The sequence below is a fragment of the Oncorhynchus kisutch genome, linkage group LG25 (genome assembly GCF_002021735.2).
Source record: "Oncorhynchus kisutch isolate 150728-3 linkage group LG25, Okis_V2, whole genome shotgun sequence".
Taxonomy (NCBI): domain Eukaryota; kingdom Metazoa; phylum Chordata; class Actinopteri; order Salmoniformes; family Salmonidae; genus Oncorhynchus; species Oncorhynchus kisutch.
Genome location: NC_034198.2, coordinates 3,576,065 through 3,598,963, shown reverse-complemented (window position 1 = coordinate 3,598,963; position 22,899 = coordinate 3,576,065). Strand labels below are relative to the sequence as shown.

At 41.5% G+C, this 22,899-nt stretch overlaps 1 protein-coding gene across 1 annotated transcript in view; it reads right to left on the bottom strand.

Moving 5' to 3' along the window:
• LOC109876133 (conserved oligomeric Golgi complex subunit 7-like) overlaps positions 1-11,363 on the bottom strand; it is a 34,492-nt gene extending 23,129 nt beyond the window's left edge. The window contains exons 1-7 of the mRNA XM_031805101.1: positions 11,028-11,363; positions 10,687-10,908; positions 5,104-5,252; positions 3,047-3,163; positions 1,794-1,962; positions 1,469-1,551; positions 468-590 (exon numbers count right to left, since the gene is read on the bottom strand). Of these exons, the coding sequence (XP_031660961.1) occupies positions 468-590; positions 1,469-1,551; positions 1,794-1,962; positions 3,047-3,163; positions 5,104-5,252; positions 10,687-10,849 (804 nt within the window). The 5' untranslated portion in view covers positions 10,850-10,908; positions 11,028-11,363. The remainder of the gene's footprint in view (positions 1-467; positions 591-1,468; positions 1,552-1,793; positions 1,963-3,046; positions 3,164-5,103; positions 5,253-10,686; positions 10,909-11,027) is intronic.
• Between the last annotated feature and the right edge of the window lie 11,536 nt (positions 11,364-22,899).

Sequence of the window (22,899 nt, the reverse complement as noted above, 5' to 3'; positions counted from 1 at the left end):
TACAGCCTACCAGCGGAAATTATGCTATGAAAATAGTGTGTCATTTATGGTATGAGTGTGTGAGGATACCTAGGGTGTATGTTGCTGTACTTAGTGCGAGGATACTTAGCTGTGTTTTACAGTGAGACGAAGTGTGAGAAAGATGCCTAGTTGTGCGCGTTGCTGTATGAGCCAACGTGTGTGAAAGATGCCTAGTTGTGCGCGTTACGGTATGAGCCAGCGTGTGTGAAAGATGCCTAGCTGTGCGCATTGCGGTATGAGCCAGCGTGTGTGTGTGTGTGTGTGTGTGTGTGTGAAAGATGCCTAGTTGTGCGCGTTACGGTATGAGCCAGCGTGTGTGTGTGTGTGTGTGTGTGTGTGTGTGAGAAAGATGCCTAGTTGTGCGCGTTACGGTATGAGCCAGCATGTGTGTGAAAGATGCCTAGTTGTGCGCGTTACAGTATGAGCCAACGTGTGTGAGAGTATACCTGGCTGCTCCACTGTAGCTGTGAGTGCCAGGTGGAGAGCAGGGTGTCGTAGAGTTCAGCCAGCTGCTGGTTCAGACTCAGCTCACTCTGAGACAGATCCTGCCACACACTCACCAGCTGACCCTGGAAACAAACACACACTCCTACAGATAAACCCTGTAAGACCCTAGCAATTACAGTCCCTCCAGAATTATGCAATCGTATAATTCATGCAAAAACCAACCAAACCGTGCAAAATATGAAAGAGCTCGTAGTTTTGACCAATCACGCACTTTTACTGCATAAAAGGTCCAATCAAAAGAGTTTGCAATTTTGACCACTGTTAGCGCAGAAAACAGCCCAATCAAAAGCACTCCTTACTTTTTTCCCTGCCAGTGTGTGAATCTGATAACTGACAGATTATGACTGACAGGCAGAACAATGAACAGGAATCCATTTAATTTATCAACAAAAGTCACAGCTAAAGTAGGGGCAAATTGTTTTGCACTCCATGCAACGTTGTGTTGGAACACAAGAGAAAGTCATGCAAAGCATGTGAAAACTACGTCTGAACAGCCACCACAGCAGCGGCAGATCACTATGACTGAAACCAAAACAGAGACATTTCTGACAGTGATGTGCAGCTTGCGATTTAGTCATTATTTTTGAATGACCCGTTTTACTGACTCGAGAATCATTATTCGTTTTGTTTGTACTGCTGGCCGCAACGAAGGATGGATTGATTTACACTCCTCTGGCTCAGCGGCTCCAGAACTGTCTATCATGTGTTCACGCAAGAAAATCGATCATGCAGCAGGCAGCATAGAGACGGAGACTATTCAGCTTAAAATACTAGAACTGAGCACATAAGACTTATTAATTCATTTATATGAAATGAACATGATCAAAACAAAAATCTGTAAAGCCGACGTAAAAGTAAGCATTTTTGGCCGCAGATATCACAACATTGAGAAGTCTTGGGGGGGCTGATTAAATGAATCAGTGATAAATGCAATACATACCTTATGACACTTGAAGTAGTAGGCAAGGAGCTGTGGCATTCTGTCTATCTCTGTGAAGACATTCACAAACAGCTTGGCTTGGTCTACAGGGAAGAAAACCATGAAGAGGAGAAATAGGAGTTTAGAAATAATATATATACTGGATTCAAGTTAAGCCAAACACTTGATTTCAACAGTATTCAGTCAACAGTTTAATCAGCAATTACTTAGGAGACCAATGTATATGAAAACCACCATAGACCTTGGAATGGTCTGAACCGTATGTCTAAACTAAAGCGAATTCAATATTCAAACTCTCAATTCCATCCTTTACAAAACAGTATACCTACAGACATGGAATTGAAGGTGGCTACTATCTGGGGGCTGGCCAGGGCCTCCAGCCTGTTCTTCAGAGCCTCCAGGTAGACACATTTCTCAGAGTAGTCTGGCGTATCCACCAGCATGGCTAGGCTGTTCTGCATGGTGGTGAGCTTAGAGGAGATCACTGTCAAATCCTAGAGAACGAGGGAGCGCTGGAGGTTTAGGTTCAAACAAAATGGAGGTTTGGTTGAATCAAAATGACTAAGCACACGCACAAGACCACACAAAGTCTACAAAACATTAAGAACACCTTCCTAATAGTGTCGTTCCCCCCTCCCCCCGCCCTCAGAATCAGAACAGCCTCAATTCGTCAGGGCATGTACTCTACAAGGTGTGGAAAGCGTTCCATAGGGATGCTGGCCCATGTTGACTCCAATGCTTCACGCAGTTGTGTCAAGTTGGCTGGATGTTCTTTGGGTGGTGGACCATTCTTGATACACACGGGAAACTGTTGAGCATGAAGAACCCAGCGGCATTGCAGTTCGAGACACAAACCGGTGCGCCTGGCACCTACTACCACTTCCCCCGTTCAAAGGCACTTAAATCTTTTGTCTTGCCCATTCACCATGTGAACAGCACACATACTCAATTGCCTCGAGGCTTAAAAATCCTTATTTAACCCATATCCTCTGCTTCATCTACACAGATTGAAGTGGATTTAACGAGTGACATCAATAAGGGATCAGAGCTTTTACCTGGATTCACCTGGTCAGTCTATGTCATGGAAAGAGCAGATGTCCCTCACACACACACACTACACTGGCACAAAACCCAGTTCCATTCACATATGCACGCACATAACACACACGACAACACAAACACACCGACACAAGTCCACACCCACTATTCGGTGCATTGCGACAAATACCATTTTATTTTATTTGAAATTAAAAATCAGTAGACCCTATGGCTTCCCATAAATGTGGGCTCTCTACCCTGACTCTATACCTCAAACATAAATATGTAGTTCTGCCTTTTGAGGAGTTAGAATTTTGGGATCTCTCAATACTATTAAAGAACACCAAAAAGGCAGGATGTGTAGTGCTCTTTGTAGAACAAGAATAATATTGTCATAAATAAAATGTGCCCAATTCTTTTATTGTGCCCAATAAAATAATTTGGAATCCTAAATGTATAAAATCTGTACAAAAAGCGAATCGCCAGCGTTCTATATCCCAGGATAGGAGCGCAAACGTTTTAGAGGTAGATTGACGTCACCTGTGTCTTGAAGGTCTCCTCAATGTCTGCACTGAGCGTGCTCCATTTGTCTGCTTCCTGCAGTGCATCGGCAGCCAGTTGCATGCGAGACTTGACCTGATCAAGCTCCACCAAGACCTGCAGCACAGAATCAAGAACAGGTAAACATACAATTCATATTTGGCACATTGTGAGCTTGTTATACTATTTGGATAGTATGATATCCTGTCCAGGTGCTAGATCGTAGAGTAGTATGCGCCTGTGTATGTGGCCATGAGCGGACTGTGCAGCATCTGTGTTGTGGGGCTTTGCTTAGTACAAGTCACTTCACTCAGTCTGTCTGTGTAATATACAGTGGGAAGAAAAAGTATGTGAACCCTTTAGAATTACTTGGATTTCTGCATAAATTGGTCATAACATTTTCTCTGGTCACAACAATAGACAAACACAGTCTGCTTAAACTAATAACAAACTATTATAATTGTTCATGTCTTTATTGAACACACCGTGTAAACATTCACAGTGCAGATTGGAAAGTACGTGAACCCTTGGATTTAATAACAGGTTGACCCTCCTTTGGCAGCAATAACCTCAACCAAATGTTTTCTGTAGTTGCAGATCAGACCTGCACAACGGTCAGGAGGAATTTTGGACCATTCCTGTTTACAAAACTGTTTCAGTTCCACAATATTCTTGGGATGTCTGGTGTGAACCGCTCGAAGTCATGCCACAGCATCTCAATCGGGTTGAGGTCAGGACTGACTGGACCACTCCAGAAAATGTATTTTCTTCTGTTCAAGCCATTCTGTTGTTGAGTTACTTCTGTCTTTTGGGTTGTTGTCCTGTTGCATCACCCAACTTCTGTTGCGCATCAATTGGCTGGCAGACATCCTTACATTCTCCTGCAAAATGTTGTGATACACTTGGCAATTCATTTTTCCATCACAAGCTGTCTAGGCCCTGAGGCAGCAAAGCAGCCCTAAACCATGATGGTCTCTCCACCATAGTTTACAGTGGGATTTTTATTTTATATTTTACTAGGCAAGTCACTTAAGAACAAATTCTTATTTTCAATGACGGCCTAGGAACAGTGGGTTAACGGTCTTGTTCAGGGGCAGAACGACAGATTTTTACCTTGTCAGCTCGAGGATTCGATCTTGCAACCATCCGGTTACTAGTCCAACACTCTAACCACTAGGCTACCGGGATGAGGTTTTGATGTTGGTGTGCTGTGCATTTTTTCCTCTCCACACAGTGTTGCGTTGTGTGTTCCTTCCAAACTCCACAACTTTAGGTTAATCTGTCCACAGAATATTTTGCCAGTAGCGCTGTGTAACATCCAGGTGCTCCTTTGTTTGGACAGCAGTGGCTTCTTCCGTGGTGTCCTCCCATGAACACCATTCTTGTTCAGTGTTTTACGTATTGTAGATTCGAGAAGTTAGCATCTTCTGTAAGTCTTTAGCTGACATTCTAGGATTCTTCTTAACCTCATTGAACATTCTGCGCTGTGCTCTTGCAGTCATCTTTGCAGGACGGCCACTCCTAGGGAGAGTAGCAACAGTGCTGAAATTTCTCCATTTATAGACAATTTCTCTTACCGTGAACTGACCTTTAGAGATACTTAAGATACCCTTTCCAGCTTCATGCAAGGCAACAACTCTTAATCTTAGGTCTTCTGAGATCCCTTTTGTTCAAGGCATGGTTCACATCAGGCAATGCTTCTTGTGAATAGCAAACTCAAATTTTGTGAGTGTTTTTATGGGGCAGGGCAGCTCTAACCAACATCTCCAATCTTGTCTCATTGATTCGACTGCAGGTTAGTTGACTCGACTCCAATTACCTTTTGAAGAAGTCATTAGCCTAGGGGTTCACATTCTTTTTCCAACCTACACTGTGAATGTTTAAATTCTGTATTTTCGTCTATATTGAATAAAATCATTTGTGTGTTATTAGTTTAACCACACTGCATTTGTCTATTGTGGCGACATAAATGAAGATCAGATCAAATATCGGCAGAACTCCAGGTAATTCCAAAGGGATCACATATTTTTTCTTGCCACTGTAAATAACCTCTGTACCTGCATGGACTGTACAGTGTCCTGCTCAAACTTCCTAATATCCTCCTTGACCAGGACCATCTGCTCCTTCAGGAACGACGCCTCCTGCTTCAGAGCCTCCACATCCCGCAGCACTCTGGGCATGTTCTGCAGGGCCTGGTTACTGCTATCTGAAATAGAATTCAAAAACTAAATTAATATGTGCCACGGACTGGGCCCTGGTCAAATGTTTCTGTTGTGTCCGTAAATAGTCAGAAGCTGGCGACATGGCATTGGTACCACAACACAACTGCCAACTCAGATGGAAGAGGTAGATCTGCTCTGACTGCGATATAGGAATTACATTTAATTAGTTAGGAATATGTATCCTATGACTCTTGGTTCTTCCAGTTCAGTTAACAATTGAACCTGGACTACTTTACTTCCTTTGTGGAACAGGCAGCAATATAATAACACAAAACACAAGAATTAGAGTATGTCTAGGCAGGGCCAACACGTTTTGTTGATATCTAGTATGTCATCAAAATAAATCAATCACTGCACGTTTTTGGACTCACACAGCAGTTTTTACCTGATGAAGTACAATACCATTGGAAATGAATGTTGAAAGTTCCATTTCAATTCCTAAAGTTGAAAATGGTGTCGCTGCTTCCTGTTGACAAGACACACTAAAAAAATTGCCCAGTCATAGTTTTAAAATGTCCAAATCAATATGTAAAAACAGTTTGTGATATTGAAAACCTAAAAATAAAATGTACTATCTAGACACACACAACCGTTCAAAAGTTTGGGGCCACCATCCTGTTCAAAAGAAGGCCAGCATCCCGGAGTCGCCTCTTCACTGTTGACGTTGAGACTGGTGTTTTGCAGGTACTATTTAATGAAGCTTGAAAATAAAATAAGAGCCGCACACTCTAGGAGCTCAGATGCAAACATTTAATTACCAACGTTTCGACAGGCAAGCGGTCTTCATCAGGGTATAATCACAAACACTATAGGATGACTCGTTTATATAGTGTCAAAAGACACAGGTGTCTGTAATCATGGCCAAGAGTGGCCTAATATCATTGGTTAATTATCAAATATTAAAATGTCATACAAAGAACAGCCTACAAACAACACATGGATAGCATACGATCATAGATTAATTTGACTACACAAGCTTACAAACAATTACAATGGCAAAATCACAATAATCACCAGAATTATTCAGGCTTCAGATCAAAGTCTACATTGAGACCGAAGGGCGCAAGGGTCTTTAAGTTACAGATCCAGGCAGCCTCTCGTTTTAACAATAAATTATCAAGGTCACCCCCTCTCCTAGGGAGGGTGACATGTTCGATGCCAATATAACGCAGAGACGAAATCGAGTGGCCTGCCTCCAAGAAGTGGGCCGCAACTGGATAAGTAAAGTTTTTACGCCTAATGGTGCTACGATGCTCTGAGATACGTACTTTTAATTTGCGCTGTTTTACATCATTTTTACCACAAGGACAAGTTATAAGATAAATAACTGCCTTAGTGGAGCACGTGATAACACCTTTGATTGGGATCGATTTCCCTGTTTGTGGGTGTTTGAAGGTTCTACATTTATAAGTGCCATTGCATTGAGCACAGCCATTACACTTCCATCCAGTAGGGGCACAAATAGACGTTGTGCAGGGATATCTTGGGGTGGTAAATCAGTGTACCAATTGGTCTCTGAGATTTCTGCCCCGCGAGAATACGACCAAGGGAAGGTCCGAAAACACATTACCGAGACTATCATCGGATTTTAGGATGTGCCAATGTTTGTGAACAATTCCCTTAATTTGTTCAGAGCACTTTGAATAGCGGGTAGTTAGAACACAAGAATGCGTCTTTTTGCGAGACTGACCTTGAAAAAGGTCATGTCTAGTTTTGTTTTGAATTTTCTCAATGGCAATATTAATCTGGTCATTCTTGCAGCCCCTCTCCTTGAACTTTCTTTGCGTCTCAGCCATATTTCTGTCGAAATCGGATTGTTTTTTGCATATTCTTTTGATTCGACAGAATTGGCTGTAGGGCAAAATATTTTTCAAGGGAAGTGGGTGACAACTATCAGCCCTCAACAAACTGTTACGATCAGTGTATAGAACATTATGTTCACACAAGATCAGAAGATCAAGAAAACTAATTTGACATGTATCAGATTGCATAGTAAATCTCAGATGCTCAGAACAGGAGTTAAGAAAAGCATGGAACGCCTGGAGCTGTTTTGCATCACCCCTCCATAGAACAAAAATATCATCAATATACCGTTTCCACATAATGATGTGAGGCAAGAAAACATTTGAGAGGATTGAAAATAGACTGTTTCTCCATGTAACCCACATACAAATTAGCATAGTTAGGAGCCATGGGGGATCCCATTGCAGTATCTTTCATCTGAATAAAGAAATCATTTAGAAACATTAAATAGTTATGCGTGAGTACTATTTCAGCCAATGTTATAATGCATGCACTGACCCTAAGTTCATTAGGGTCAGGTTGCAGAAGAAAATGTTCCACGGCTACAATACCGCCCTCATGTGGAATATTATTGTATAACGACTCAACGTCAAAAGTAAATAACAAGGTATTCTCAGGGAGAGGATCAAGAGATTCAATGATAGAGATCATACTGCTGGTGTCCTTTACAAAAGGAGGGGAGCTGTTCTGTGAGTGGTCTAATAAAAGTCAACAAAAGTAGATAGAGGGGCCATTACTGCATCAATGTCCGCTACAATAGGGCGCCCTGGAGGTTGTGTAACATTCTTGTATAATTTCGGCAAAGTGTATAAAGTGGCAATTTTAGGGTGTTGAATAACCAAAAAATAACATGATTTTTTGGGCTAACTTAAATACCCATCTAGGACAGTAAAGATAGTATTCTGAAATTGGGAAGTATGGTCACTTCTAACTATTTAATGAAGCTGCCAGTTGAGGACTTGTGAGGCGTCGGTTTCTCAAACCGGGGCCTCCCACTCCTCTTTCTATTCTGGTTAGAGCCACGAGGTTCAGAAGGAAGTTCTTTGTGTCTGGCCATTTTGAGCCTGTAATCAGACCCACAAATGCTGATGCTCCAGATACTCAACTAGCCTAAAGAAGGCCAGTTTTATTGCTTCTTTAATCAGAACAACAGTTTTCAGCTGTGCTAACATAATTGCAAATGGGTTTTCTAATGATCAATTAGCCTTTTAAAATTATAAACTTGAATTAGCTAACACAACGTGTCATTGGAACACAGGAGTGATGGTTGCTGATAATGGGCCTCTGTACGCCTATGCAGATATTCCATTTTTAAAAATAGTTTCCAACTAGAATAGTTATTTACAACATTAACAATGTCTACACTGTATTTATGATCAATTGATGTTATTTTAAATGGACAAACATTTCTAAGAGACCCCAAACTTTTGAATGGTAGTGTACATGCGCAACAACAGTAATCATATTACTTTAATGGCAGCGCCTTAAACTGATCCTGCACAAATGGCAATAAATCACACAATCGGTTGGGGGGGATATGCACTGTTGAAACTACCACAACTCAAAAAACACATTGCAAGTGGAGATATTTTCACATCACTGGTTAGAGGACAACCTGCAGGACACAGTCAGCTCCATTTTGGAATGTGGATTTTGATATGTGAGAAACACAACACTTTTGTAAACCAGTCATTGATTGTCACATTGAAATCAATTGCGCGAGAGGGGGAGATCAGGGTGCACGTCCTGTTAAAACTAACACAGCTCAAAAACCACATGGAATCTGGGAGTAATGTGTGCACCACTGATTAGAGAACAATTTGTAGAAGACAGCTAACTGTCAACATGTTGAAGAGTTGCATTTTGATTTAAGTGGGTTGCTAACATAACGTAAGTGTAACGCAACACTTTTAGTGTTATATCATGCTGAAATCAATAGAACAGGGAGGTAAACGATTGAACAGTGCTACACCCAAAAGGCCACATGGAAGAACCTCTACATGGTTAGATGAATGGCAGATGTTGATTTCAGAAGGCTGCCACCACGGAAAAGGTAAGAAACCACTTTCAGTAAGTTATCCTCAACGAATCACGACCCGCCAAAAGATATCAACAGTGACAACAGCTGGCTGCTATTTAAGTCATAGTTGACTGTCAAATCAGTTTATTGGTGTGGCCAGTGACTTTTTACAGAGAGACCATCCTGAATTATCCATGCCATTTCAGAAAGAAAATTATACCTGCGTTCTAAGTCCTGCGACCCCAGCGCGTATGACAAAAATCAAGAGTACAAAAGATATTGATCGGTTTTAAGCAACCGATTGTGTAATTTTGTTGACTTTTAAAACATCACCAATCTGAGGTAAAAACTACTTACAATTCTCCCCAATTTGATGTGGTGAAAACGTCTGCTTGTGATGTTACCGAGTTACAGTTCATATAAGGAAATCAGTCAATTGAAATAAATGAATTAGGCCCTAATCTATGGATTTCACATGACTGGGAATACAGATACCTTAAAAAAAAGGTTGGGGCGTGGACTGTTGATTGTGGCCTGTGGAATGTTGTCCCACTCCTCTTCAATGGCTGTGTGAAGTTGCTGGATATTGGCGGGAACTGGAACACGCTGTTGTACAAGTTGATCCAGTTCATCCCAAACATGCTCAATGGGTGACAAGTCTAGTGAGTATGCAGGCCATGGAAGAACTGGGACATTATCAGCTTCCAGGAATTGTGTGCAGATCCTTGCGACACGGGGCCGTGCATTATCATGCTAAAACATCAGGTGATGGCTGCAGATGAATGGCACAACAATGGGACTCAGGATCTCGTCACGGTATCTCTGTGCATTCAAATTGCCATTGATAAAATGCAATCGTGCTCATTGTCTGTAGCTTATGCCTGCTCATACCATAACCCAGGGATGTAAACAAATGTGTGCACAACATTTGAGAGAAATAAGATTTACATGTAGCTTTATTAATTTTGTTCAGTATACACAGGGCCGGTCCTGGCCGACATAGGAGAGACAAACATTCCATATTGTCCATTTGACTTGTTTATTAACATGTCAGCACATTTTTGATTTGACTGGACACCATTTAGGTTAGGCTATTCGATCTGATTAATCAACATGATGTAAAAAGTTTCCATCTCATTACATTCTATACAGAAAAGGACACATACTCTTTCTACCATATGCTATATCAGCTACATGACTTATGTTAGATGTCTGTTTCCCTGCCTTTGGGCTCTAGTTATCACATGGCGGTATCAGCGCTCACCAAAAATGTGCAAATGCCACTGGTTGAGAGAAATTGTCCTTGTTTTTGGGCAGAATTATGAGAGGTTGCATGTGTTGTTGGAGGTGCATCTTGTTCAGTTTCTCTGCCGCCCTCATCAATCTGCTGCCATAGATGGCCGCCTAATCCTGCCTAATGAGCGGTCCAACCCAGAGTATATGTCCCGTCACGGTGTGAAACACTCTTTAACGAAAATGCATCGTTAACCTGCTACGAAAATCACTTCCGGTCGTAGATGTATCGAAGTGGCATGAAAGGAGTATGTCCCATGTCACAGTTAACCCATAGGTTAGTTAAACAAATCTTTGGTTACCCTCGATTGCATTGTTGACTTCCTGGATGAACACCTGCAGTTTCATGACCAGCGTTGCCGCGTGCGCATCTGCCTTCCCAGGCGCATCCTTCTGCATCTTGAAGGCCCCGTTCACCCAGTCCTTCACATCGAAATCATCGTCCAGAAATTTGGAGAAGTCCATTTTGCTGTCCGAAAAAACTTCAGATAGCCGGTGAATGGAGGTCAAGAGAACCCAACGCTCTGTGTGTGGATTAAAACAAATTGGACACTGACAGCTTCGATAACTACCAATAACATTAACTATATGGCTCATATATTTATCAAATAGTAGCTACATGTATATTACAAGTAACACTCACCCTTTCACTCCTGAATCTGACATGCACAAAGACTTCAAATGCAGGTTAACGTTAGCCAAGTCCGGGTGATGTAGATCTGCTTCTTTTCATTTGAAACAATCTAATATCTCCCCATTACAGGTTTAGAAACGAACAGAAAATAAACAGCCCATGAGAAGGAAATGACCATAATAACTAAATAGAGTTCGAGCAAAGCAACTGCCTCCTCCAGAGTTAATTTGAATGGACTAAAACATGAAAAAAATAAATCGGAGTTTCAGTTTCGAACAGTAAATTCCGGTTTGAGCTCACTCGATGACCTTCCCCTAGAAGCAAATGAGGATAAATGGTTCCTATATCGCGTACCCATTGCAATTATCTCTGCTCGACAATGTATCAAGGTTATATAAAATCTTTTATTAAATATTAATTCAAAGCATCCATGAGGTTAACCTTCACCATCAATTAAACATGTGTAAATAAACAAACAAAATACTGGGGAACGAATTTATTTGTGTTACACTCGAAGTCCCTTAAAAACCTAATCCTGCTTCGTGGTGGCCTTTTTTGATGAGGTTAAAAGGCAGCCGCCATCCAACTAGACTGGAGTATAATTCCCTTATACTTTGCCTGAAAAAAGGAAAATAAATAAACAAATACCCTACCATTTTACCCTAAATGTGTTTAAAAAAAAACACCACCCTACTCTAATATTTAAACCTGTCTTGTCCTACTTCAAATCAAATCAAATCAATTTTTATTTGTCACATACACATGGTTAGCAGATGTTAATGCGAGTGTAGCGAAATGCTTGTGCTTCTAGTTCCGACAATGCAGTAATAACGAACAAGTAATCTAACTAACAATTCCAAAAAACGACTGTCTTATACACAGTGTAAGGGGATAAAGAATATGTACATAAGGATATATGAATGAGTGATGGTACAGAGCAGCATAGGCAAGATACAGTAGATGATATCGAGTACAGTATATACATATGAGATGAGTATGTAAACCAAGTGGCATAGTTAAAGTGGCTAGTGATACATGTATTACATAAGGATGCAGTCGATGATATAGAGTACAGTATCTACGTATGCATATGAGATGAATAATGTAGGGTAAGTAACATTATATAAGGTAGCATTGTTTAAAGTGGCTAGTGATATATTTACATCATTTCCCATCAATTCCCATTATTAAAGTGGCTGGAGTAGAGTCAGTGTCATAGACAGTGTGTTGGCAGTAGCCACTCAATGTTAGTGGTGGCTGTTTAACAGTCTGATGGCCTTGAGATAGAAGCTGTTTTTCAGTCTCTCGGTCCCAGCTTTGATGCACCTGTACTGACCTCGCCTTCTGGATGACAGCGGGGTGAACAGGCAGTGGCTCGGGTGGTTGATGTCCTTGATGATCTTTATGGCCTTCCTGTAGCATCGGGTGGTGTAGGTGTCCTGGAGGGCAGGTAGTTTGCCCCCGGTGATGCGTTGTGCAGACCTCACTACCCTCTGGAGAGCCTTACGGTTGAGGGCGGTGCAGTTGCCATACCAGGCGGTGATACAGCCCGCCAGGATGCTCTCGATTGTGCATCTGTAGAAGTTTGTGAGTGCTTTTGGTGACAAGCCAAATTTCTTCAGCCTCCTGAGGTTGAAGAGGCGCTGCTGCGCCTTCCTCACGATGCTGTCTGTGTGAGTGGACCAATTCAGTTTGTCTGTGATGTGTATGCCGAGGAACTTAAAACTTGCTACCCTCTCCACTACTGTTCCATCGATGTGGATGGGGGGGTGTTCCCTCTGCTGTTTCCTGAAGTCCACAATCATCTCCTTAGTTTTGTTGACGTTGAGTGTGAGGTTATTTTCCTGACACCACACTCCGAGGGCCCTCACCTCCTCCCTGTAGGCCGTCTCGTCGTTGTTGGTAATCAAGCCTACCACTGTTGTGTCGTCCGCAAACTTGATGATTGAGTTGGCCTTTCAGGCCAAAAGCCTGAAAGGACGGGACACCATCACTCAAGACACCCTGTAACTCTTCTGATGTCAAATATTGTACACCCAAATACTTATCTGCAGCTGCCACCACAACCTCTATTTTCTGCAACTTACGTTCCATCCCTGCAGATAACCATTGCAATGAATGGTAAAAGTCCAATATGACTGAAGCACATATCACTCGTTGGCCTATCCCTCTGTGTTGATACAGATCTACGTATCCTCTCAGGATCCCTCCACCATGGTGCCGGAGGGGATGGCTGCCGTTTTTCGGGCTCCTAACCAATTGTGCTATTTAGTGTGTTTTTTCACATTGTTTGTAATACATTTTTTCCATAATGTTGATTCTACCGTCTCTTATGACCGAAAAGAGCTTCTGGATATCAGAACTGCGATTACTCACCTCGAACTGGACAAAAAAAATATATTTGAGTCGAACACAAAGGATATAATGTTGCTCCCAGACAAGGCCCAAATCCCCGTCATTCACATTAAGAAAATAAGGAAATACAGGGGGCGGAGATCGGGGTGACTTGTGAGAATTTGTTGGCGATTGGGTAACCCGCCTCTACCATCCGTTTTATTAGCCAACGTGCAATCACTGGAGAAAAAACTGGAAGAGCTTTGTTTGAGACTATCCTGCAAATGGGACATAAAAAACAGTAATATCTTATGTTTCACCGAGTCTTGGCTGAACGACGACACTGATAATGTACAGATGGCTCGGATTTACGTGCATCGGCAGGATAGATCAGCTACATCTGGTAAAAAGAGGAGTGTGTGTCTGTTTGCCAATAACAGCTGTTGCGCTATGTCTAAAATTAAGGTAGTCACGAGGTATTGCTTGCCCGAAGTAGAGTTCCTCATGATAAGCTGTGGACCACACTATCTACCAAGATATTTACTACCACAAACTGACGCTGGCACTAAGACTGCGCTCAACTAGCTATAAGCAAACAAGAAAACGCTCATCCAGAAGTGGCGCTCCAAGTGGTCGGAGACTTTAATGCAGGCAAACTTAAACCCATTTTACCTCATTTCTACCAGCATGTAACATGTGCAACTTGAGACCACCTTTACTCCAAGGATTACAGGCAACATCCGCACCGAGCTAAAGGCTGGAGCTGCTGCTTTCACGGAGCAGGACACTAATCAGTACTCTTATAAGAAATCTATGCCCTCAGATGAACCATCAAACAGGCAAAGCGTCAATACAGGAAGGACTAAGATTGAATCCTACTACACCGGCTCTGATGCTCGTCGGATGTGGCAGGGCTTGCAAACTATTACGGACTACAAAGTGAATCCCAGCTGCGAGCTGCTCAGTGACGCGAGCCTACCAGACAGGCTAAATGCCTTTTATGCTTGTTTCAAGACAAGCAACACTGAAACATGCATGAGAGTTCCAGCTGTTCTGGACAACTGTGTGATCATGCTCTCCGTAGCCGATGGGAGCAAGACCTTTAAACAGGTAAATCATCTCAAGGCTGCGGGGCCAGACAGATGACCAGGACATGTACTCAGAGCATGCGGGGACCAGCTGGCAAGTGTCTTCACTGACATTTTCAACATCTCCCTAACCAAATCTGTAATACCTACATGTTTCAAGCAGACCATCATAGTCCCTGTCCCCAAGAAAGCGAAGGTAACTTGCTTAAATGACTAGCACTTACGTCGGTCGTCATGAAGTGCTTTGTAAGGCTGGTCTTTGCTCACATCAACACCATCATCCTGTAAACCCTAGACCCACTCCAATTTGCATACCGCCCCAACAGATCCACAGATGACGCAATCTCCATCGCACTCCCCAACTGACTGCCCGCGGGCCAAATCTGGCACACCAGCAATATTATTTTGCCACTCAAAGCCCCCAAAATGAATTATGAATATTTTTGTTCATCCCCCCCAAAAATGCATATATATATATATATATATATATATATATATATATATATATATATATATATATATATATAATGTTTTATCTTGGACCTGAGATGCAAAAAGTCCCAAATGCAATATCCCAAGAGGGAAGTGACCCTACCTAAATAATGCAAAAGTTACAATTGCCCTTTATTCACGAGGAGAGAGAATGCAGGAGACTGTCAACTAATAAAGCAGGCAGCGGACCATTTTTTTTAGGAGCTGAGATGTAAAGCTGCAACCACAGTGCAATCAAAAGGAGGTGAACAGCGCCTGGTGCTGAAAATATAGCTAACTTATTATGCAAGTGGCGCCAAGCAACAGATGGAGAAAAACTACACCAGTCTATTAATTCATTTCAACAATAATCTTCATTTTAATTTGAGTTTACAAACAACAAGAGGGCTTAATTGAAGTCAATTTTTTCAGAGCGAAGGCCCATATAAAATAACTTAACTGGCTGAGGTAAGCTATGTGGCTTAACAGCATCTTTCACAAGAAAAACAAATTGGTCTAATAGAAGAGTCTCGGGACAACCTGCTCCTGTAACGATGAAACAAACAGAAAATACCGTCAACATGAGACCTAAAAAAAGCCATGGATACGCACTAATAATAATAATCATCACAATAATGTTATTAGCCTATTTGACTATTTCTTAAATACTAAGTTACTGACTTAATGGGAAAAGTTGTATTTCCCCTGGACACGATCTTGTGGATTTCCGGTGGCGGTTCTAGCTTGTATGGCTCCCTGGGCGAACCCCACCTTCAGCGACCCCCCACCCCAAAAAAGCACCATTCTGCACTATCTGACATTTGGAACAACACAAATAAATAATCAATCATTACATTTAAAACTATATAAATATATACAAAAATAAGACTCATAAATATCAAAAAGAAATAACAAAGACAAAGAAACAAATTGTAGTATATAAATAAAAAATTGAATAGAATTATTACACTATTACCCGATTGCTAACAAAAAACACAAATACATTTTACAAATCCTATACCACACAAATAGAATAAGACACTTATAAAGAGGAGAACCTGATTATTACACTATTGCACTTCAAACAAGAAACACACAAACTAAATTTCACAACTAATTGCCTTACTAATTGCATTGGTACTGTACAAAGTTAGAGGTGCACTATTTGAAAGATTCCCCCGCTCCGCCTACCTCAGACATCTAGGTGGGAGACCATCCCAAGCAGTAGCCTGCCTAGCTCAAACTAGAATCAGGGCTCCCACTCCGACAAGGTTAATTGACCCACAGTCCCACGCGGTGACATATCATTGACCGATCGCACAAATGAAAAACCGATCGCACAAATGTCACCATTTCGAATATTATTATATATATTTTTTAATGCTTATCATTGTTTTTTTAAGTTTATGTAAAAAAAAAAAATATATATATATATATATATATATATGTTTGTAATCTTTTTATTTTTTTGTTTATGTAAAAAAAACACACATGTTTATGTAATTTTTTAAAACAAATTATGTTTATGTAATATTTTTTTAAATGTTTATGTAAAACATTTATTTAAATGTTTATGTAGTTATTTAGATTTTTTCATGTTTATGTAAAAAAATATATGTTTATGTAAATATTCTAATTGTTTATGTTTATGTTTATGTAATCATTTAGATTTTTTTCATGTTTATGTAAATAGTATAATTTTTAAATTATTTAGATTTTTTAATGTTCATGTAATAATTATATTTTTACGTAATGTTTTTTTTATTTTTCATGTTTATGTAATTATTTATTTTTTATGTTATTATTAATATTTTTATGTTTATGTAATAATTATATTTTTACGTAATATTTTTTTATTTTTTTATGTTTATTCAATTATTTATTTTTATGTCATTATTAATATTTTTTATGTTTTTTTTAAAATGTAATTATATATATTTTTTTATGTAATTATTATAATTGTTTTTATGTTTATGATGTTATTATTTTTATGTTTGTAAAAAAAATGTTTTATGTTTATATAATATTTTTATGTTTATGTAATTACTATAATTTTTTGTGTGGGCACCTCATGTCGCCCCCGGCAAGATGCCGCACTGGGCGGCTGCCCATGTCGCCTATGCCTAAATCCGCCACTGGGTGAGAGGGATGGGATTTTGATGCACAGGCAGGATGGGATTTTGATGCACATGACTTATGTGGAAGCCGGTTCCTGTTGTGAATCTTCATTGCGTTCACAGAGGAGGACTCGCAGGTGTAAGTCGATCCAAACTTTGTTAGCACGTTAATTTCGCTCTGGAATTCAATCAGCTCAGTTTGAATTGCTGCCTCATCCAGCAAGGGTATCGTTGTCTTAGCGAGGGAGGAGAATTCCTCACCTGGGCGGACTGAAAGAGGATCACGTACAAACGCAATTATATCCTTGGGCATGCTGTAGTCTTCTAATCTGGTGCAGAAGTTGTGCCTCAGCTGCTTGATGAAATCTTCCATCACCTCGGGGACAATGCTGCGGCCTGGTCCCTCTGCCTGTCATTTCTTCAGTGTGCTGAAGTTCAGTTAGTTAGTTCCAGAGGAAGTACAAATCGAACAACTCAAGCTTCCTAGTAAAGCTTTTTCCACCATGTCCACGACTCTTTTCCCTCTTCCTTGTAACTGCCGATTTAACCCGTTTAAGTGACAGAATATGTCAGCCAAGAAAGCTAAATTAGAGAGGAATTCCTCAATTTCCAGAATACGAAGGTGGTCAGCTGCTGCCCTCATTTAGCTTTTTCTGACACAATCCACAACCTGGTCATGCAGCTCACAGAATTGCTCTAGAGTTTTTCCTTTACTCAGCCAGCACATGTTGTTGTGAAGCAGGAGCTCATGGTGGATAGCCTCCTCTGATTCTGTCACAAGCTTACGGAAAAGACGGTGTTGTGTGCTTGATGTCCCCCTGACAAGTTTGATTATGCACACTACTTTATCCATCACATCTTTCAGCTCACCGTTTAGTCTGGCACACAGCACACTCTGATGGATGAGACAATGCACGCCATTCATTTGTGGGGCGATTTCCTTCATCCTGCTGACCAAGCCCCTGTGTCTGCCCACCAAAGCAGGAGCCCCGTCAGTGACCACAAAGTTGACTTTTCGAATGATAAGCCATGCTGCGTAAACAATTCTTCCAGCTTTGTGAATAGTATGTCCCAGTGGTGTGTCCTTCGAGGGGAATATGTGCCAATAGCTCTTCTTTAAAGACATTTCCATGAACATAACAGACATATACACATGACTGTGCTACATCGGTGTTAGTCAGTACTCTCGTCAATAGCCTGGGAAAATTGCTCAGCCTGACTGAGCCCCTCCAGAACAATCCTATGCACTATTTAAATACCTCCGCGTCTGTGAAGGGCATGCTGTGTTTGGTTAGAACCCAGGACGCTTTTAGGGAGGCACTTGTGACTTTCTGTTGTTGGGTCAGGCCACGAAGGAGGATTCTGCTGCTGTGTTTGTAGCTTGTAGTTAATGCTTCAATTCTCCTGCGTTGGGCCTCGAAGGCCAGCATCCCGGAGTCGCCTCTTCACTGTTGACGTTGAGACTGGTGTTTTGCGGGTACTATTTAATTAATCTGCCAGTTGAGGACTTGTGAGGTGTCTGTTTCTCAAACTAGACACACTAATGTACTTGTCCTCTTGCTCAGTTGTGCACCGGGGCCTCCCACTCCTCTTTCTATTCTGGTTAGAGACAGTTTGCGCTGTTCTCTGAAGGGAGTAGTACACAGCGTTGTACAAGATCTTCAGTTTCTTGGTAATTTCTCACATGGAATAGCCTTCATTTCTTAGAACAAGAATAGACGGACGAGTTTCAGAAGAAAGTTCTTTGTGTCTGGCCATTTTGAGCCTGCAATCGAACCCACAAATGCTGATGCTCCAGATACTCAACTAGTCTGAGATTGCTTCTTTAATCAGGACAACAGTTTTCAGCTGTGCTAACATAATTGCAAAAGGGTTTTCTAATGATAAATTAGCCTTTTAAAAATCTGCTGTTTCCAGCTACAATAGTCATTTACAACATTAACAGTGTCTACACTGTATTTCTGATTAATTTTATGTTTTAATGTACAAAAAATTGCTTTTATTTCCAAAACAAGGACATTTCTATGTGACACAAACTTTTGAACAGTAGTGTATATATATATATTTTTAATTCAATTTATTTAGTAAATATTTAACTGCATTGTTGTTTATTAAGGGCTTGTAAGTGAGCATTTCACGGTAAGGTTCACGGTAAGGTTGTATTTGGCGTGTGACAAATAAAATTTGATTTGTCCCGTCTTCCTCAACTTTCTTCACTGCCTCCGCATAGAACACCCTCTGCTCTACTCTAACCCTGGTAACCTCAACCTGCTTCTCTCATACTGGACATTTTTTATCCCCATCCGCATGGGCACCCCTAAATGCTACATGTTCCTTTGTCTCATACCCTTCTGCACACCTAGAAACCTCCCTCCTACACACTGCTGCCACAAGCCCATCAGCTTGACACCTGTAACAACGTAATGTATTCGGCACATAAGCTCGTATAGGATAACTGAAATATCCTAACATCACTTTGTTGGGCAGAGACTCAACATCAAAACTCAAGTGAACAGACTGACCACCTCGGGTAACCTTCAGCGATTCCACAGCACCCAACTTATTTTTCACCCACCCCGAAACCACAAATGGAACAGCCAAAAGGCAGGTGTCCAATTTCTCCAAAAATGTCACTCCTACCGTCACAGACTCATCTTTATCCTGACCATTGGTGCAAGCCTCAGGCTCCGAGGACTTCACCACACCTGCCATCTCCGATAATACGTCCTCACTCGCTTCCATTTCTTCTCCAGATCTCGATCTGAGGTACGGCTCACTCTGCTTACACTTACACACCCTTTTTACCCGACTCAAGCTTACCCTTGTCCTCCTCCGCCCTCTTCGACCTCTCTTTTCCCCTCCATTCCTCCTCTATATTCCATGTATATGTCTCCTTCTGATAATGTTTTACTTCTCCTAACAATGTACATCTCGTTCTTGTCCTCTCAAGGGCCACCATTTTACGTCTTCCCGTTCTCCTCATGGGATGGTCATCCTCAACAATGTGGGACTGTCTCCACTGGGTGGCACTATATAGGTCCTTCATGGTGACCAACTTGCAAAACAACTCAAGTATGGGTAGCCCAATATGGCGACCGCAGTATGGGTGAGTGGGTTTATCGAATGAAGCAAATCAGCTAATTAGGATTTGACGATTTTGCATGGCTGATTGGGCTGCACCATGACGAGTAGATCAACCGACGACCTGTGCACCCTACTGGGTATCATGGTTGTGTCGCCGGCGGTAGCTACGTGGCAATTATTTTCTCTCACATGATTTTATTTCATGTAGGACAGCAGCCTACACAAGAAATAACTAATATTGATAACCATCTAGATGTCACCTTGACACATACATGTTGTCTACTGCTCAATGGGGAGGGCACTTTCTACACACCCACTCCTTTCCACATGCATACTACTTTCCTTTCTACACACCCACTCCTTTCCACGTGCCTACTACTTTCCTTTCTACACACCCACTCCTTTCCACATGCCTACTACTTTCCTTTCTACACACCCACTCCTTTCCACATGTCTACTATTTTCCTTTCTACACACCCACTCCTTTCCACATGCATACTACTTTCCTTTCTACACACCCACTCCTTTCCACATGCCTACTACTTTCCTTTCTACACACCCACTCCTTTCCACATGCATACTACTTTCCTTTCTACACACCCACTCCTTTCCACATGCATACTACTTTCCTTTCTACACACCCACTCCTTTCCACATGCCTACTACTTTCCTTTCTACACACCCACTCCTTTCCACATGCCTACTACTTTCCTTTCCACACACCCACTCCTTTCCACATGCCTACTACTTTCCTTTCTACACACCCACTCCTTTCCACATGTCTACTACTTTCCTTTCTACACACCCACTCCTTTCCACATGCCTACTACTTTCCTTTCTACACACCCACTCCTTTCCACATGCCTACTACTTTCCTTTCTACACACCCACTCCTTTCCACGTGTCTACTACTTTCCTTTTGACACACCTACTACTATCCTTTTGACACACCCACTCGCCCTTAGTCTGGTCGCCATAGTGGGATGCAACTAACCCCTATTTCACAACTAGCGATATAGAATTCTACAAACAAGGTGACAGTAAACATGTGGTCCCCAACGAATGATGCAATTGGGCCAATTATTCAAATGTATGTTGCGTGGATTAATGAGAGAGAAAAAAACAACCAAGTATTTTTTCCCCCTCACTGGAAATCTAAACTTAATAGCTCACAATGGACAGGAAGTCAGAACTGACTCCACTGCTTCATAGGGAGATGCAGTTACGTTTTACTATAGCACCCCCTTTGGGCCAATCAGTATAATTTTGTAAATATCTAATCTCCATGGCAAGATGTATCATTGACCCAAGTTTCATAAACAATAGGACCAGTGGTGTCTGAGATATTGCGCGCGTCACACATACTTACGGAAACATAATCATAGTCCCCCTCCCCCCCATTTCATCGTGGGAGAAAATAAATGTGATTATTCCTCTTTTTTTCTATAAAGAAAAATAAACACATGCCAACATTATTAATTGTCAACTGTATCAGTATGGAATGTATGGAGGATGAAAAAAAGACAGGGAAAAGAGGAATCGCATTTTGATGGCTCCGACGCAAGACGCGTTTGGACTACAAATCATTCGATTACAAGGAGAAAACTAGCGGCGCAACAAACAGAGAAGCCTCTCTCCCAGACAAGCTAAAAAAATCAACGCTGATCCTCCTACGAGGGCCCTCACTGCTGTAGAGGACTCTGAGCTCTCATTCTCTGTGGCCGACGGGAGTAGGACCTTCAAGGGTGTGAACACTCGCTTGAAGGGGACGCGGCCTACACTGCATCCCTGGCCGCATCCTCAGAGTAGTGCAGTTGTGCAGTTGCAAGCCGTAGTCTGGCTTTTTTATGGCATTTTTGAGTAGTGGCTTCTTCCTTGCTGAGTGGCCTTTAAGGTTATGTCGATATAGGACTCGTTTTTACTGTGGATATAGATACTTTTGTACCCGTTTCCTCCAGCATCTTCATAAGGTCCTTTGCTGTTGTTCTGGGATTGATTTGCACTTCTCGCACCAAAGTACGCTCATCTCTAGGAGACAGAACACGCCTCCTTCCTGAGTGGTATGACGGCTGCATGGTCCTATGGTGTTTATACTTGCGTACTATTGTTTGTACAGATAAACGTGGTACCGTCAGCCGTTTGTACATTGCTTGTGTCATGCACAAAGTAGATGTCCTAACCGACTTGCCAAAACTATAGTTTGTTAACAAAGAATTTGTGGAGTGGTTGAAAAACGAGTTTTAATGACTCCAACCTAAGTACATGTAAACTTCCCACTTCATCTGTATATTCTGTATTCCACTCTATTTTAGTCAATGCCACTCCGACATTGCTCATCCTAACATTTATATATTTCTTAATTCCATTATTTTAGATTTGTGCGTATTCTTGTGAATTGTTAGATACTACTACACTGTTGGAGTAAGGAACACAAAGCATTTCGCTACACTCGCAATTACATCTTCTAAATATATGTATGTGACCAATAACATTTGATTTGGTACAGTTCTACTACTCACACCACTCCTCTCAGGATCCCTCCCCCTTGACCCATCTACTTTCTTCACTGCCTCAGCATACAACACCCTCTGCTCTACTCTAACCATGGTAACCTCAAACTGCCTCTCTCTCACTGGACATTTCTGATCCGTGCAAGTTAATCTACCCAATCAAAAGTCATAAGCAACAAACCCTATGAGTGCATCATGAGAGATCCGCACGGCTCAGAAACAATCGCTAGCCCCTAACCACACAATTGTATAGAGCTGAAGGGATAAGATAAATAAA